The following is a 1,620-nucleotide window of genomic DNA, read 5'->3' on the forward strand; positions in this document are numbered from 1 at the left end:
TAAGTCGAATAATGAACTGTGATTGGTCAATTTCTTCCGACACGACTTACGACATCCAATGTAGACCCAGCCTTACTGACTTTACTGACGTGCGAAAAACGCAGCACCAGTAATTTTCATTGCTACCAACTATACTGTTTTCACTGGCAGTAACTAAATCCATTTTCGAACACATCCTTAGTAAATTAAGCCCGCTGCAGACGATGCTATTTTTCCTGCTGGATTGCTTGCAATTTAGTAAATTACTATCATTGCACCAATCAGCATTCAGGATTCCTAGTAATTTACTAAATTGCAAGCAATCCAGCAGGAAAAATAGCATCGTCTGCAGCGGGCTTTACTATCATTGCACCACTCAGCATTCAGGATTCCTAGTAATTTACTAAATTGCAAGCAATCCAGCAGGAAAAATAGCATCGTCTGCAGCGGGCTTTAGCGTGAAGTTACCTCCCAGAGGTAAGTTCCCAGAGGTGGATTATAGCATACCAACTTTTCGACACTAAATATTTTATTTTTCACAGTTGGTAGCCCTGGGAAACTGTAACCACAAAAGAGACGGAGAGCGCATGCGCACGACGCTTCCATGTAATAGCACCTTTATGTTCGCACGTGGATACCGCGTCCCGCCTGAGCTTAGCTCCTTTGGAATATTTTTAATTTAAACGAAGTGAATATGTTGTTTGGGCTCGATTAACGTACGTCGAGGTAATTTATCAACATGAAGAACAAGCCGATCCGCCACAAGGAGACTAACGTCTTCCGGGTGAGTAGAGTCGACGGGGAAACGCGAGGTTAACCTAATCGCGCGCGTGGCTCTGAAACCCGGTTTCTTTCCTCCGCAGTTCAAACCGTTCTCCGAGAGAGTGACGGAGATCGACGTCGACATCTTCCACCGTCTGGCACATCGGAACGAGAACGTCGCTGAGGACGACGTCGTAACCCACTTTCACGAGACGCTGAAGAAATGGAACGTTCTCAACCTGACGGAAGGTTACACCGCCTTCAAGAGACAAGTGCGGGACATCGTCACGTTGCCCCAATTGCTGCACAAGAAGCAGCACGTCATCGACACGCTTATGCTGTATCTGAGGAAACGGGATCCCTTGTTCCTGCAGCCGATCCTGGAGTAAGCATGCACCACGTGGCGTATAGAGAAATATGTGTCCGAGAAGTCAAACTAACATTTAGCAAATTTTGAGGGGTAAACCACTCTCGGCATTGTGGTGTACAGATTTCGGGCATTACTACGCATTGCTAGGCATTTTTTTGGGGTGTTATTAAACCTTGCTGGGACATTATAAAGAATCTAAAAATATAAACATCAGTGATTTTTATTGACCATATCTGGCAATTAAAATTCTTATTGCAAAAAATATTACCTCTTGTGATAATACTATTCGCAATAACATGTATATTACGTAAGATGTTTACGCGTCTATTTCGACTTTTCAGAACTGTGCGCCGATAAGGGTTGTCGACCGTATACTGAGCTGTCGATACGCGATTTTTTAATTTCCCTGTCCCCTCCCTCCCCCCGATCCCATTCCCCCTATTGCGGAGGAACACCATGTTAGAGGTCATTGGTGTATAATCAACTAGTAAGAATATTCTTAAAAGTCG

The 1,620-nt window shown here is 44.3% G+C and overlaps 1 protein-coding gene across 1 annotated transcript; it reads left to right on the forward strand.

Annotated features, from left to right (window-relative positions):
* The first annotated feature begins 395 nt into the window (after window positions 1-395).
* Window positions 396-1,239, forward strand: LOC105558088 (small subunit processome component 20 homolog). The gene is made up of 2 exons (XM_012005603.1): window positions 396-763; window positions 843-1,239. The coding sequence occupies exons 1-2, from the start codon at window positions 719-721 to the stop codon at window positions 1,128-1,130; spliced, it is 333 nt and encodes a 110-aa protein (XP_011860993.1). The 5' UTR covers window positions 396-718; the 3' UTR covers window positions 1,131-1,239.
* The last annotated feature ends 381 nt before the right edge of the window (window positions 1,240-1,620 follow it).

This window comes from Vollenhovia emeryi, unplaced genomic scaffold (assembly GCF_000949405.1).
Source record: "Vollenhovia emeryi isolate VEMERY1.0 unplaced genomic scaffold, V.emery_V1.0 DF947498.1, whole genome shotgun sequence".
Lineage (NCBI taxonomy): Eukaryota > Metazoa > Arthropoda > Insecta > Hymenoptera > Formicidae > Vollenhovia > Vollenhovia emeryi.

Bases quoted from the DNA above. Each gene is read 5' to 3' on its own strand.
- LOC105558088 (XM_012005603.1), top strand. From the start codon at position 719: ATGAAGAACAAGCCGATCCGCCACAAGGAGACTAACGTCTTCCGG. The intron at 764-842 runs GTGAGTAGAGTC...TTTCCTCCGCAG, and splicing joins AGGAGACTAACGTCTTCCGG to TTCAAACCGTTCTCCGAGAG.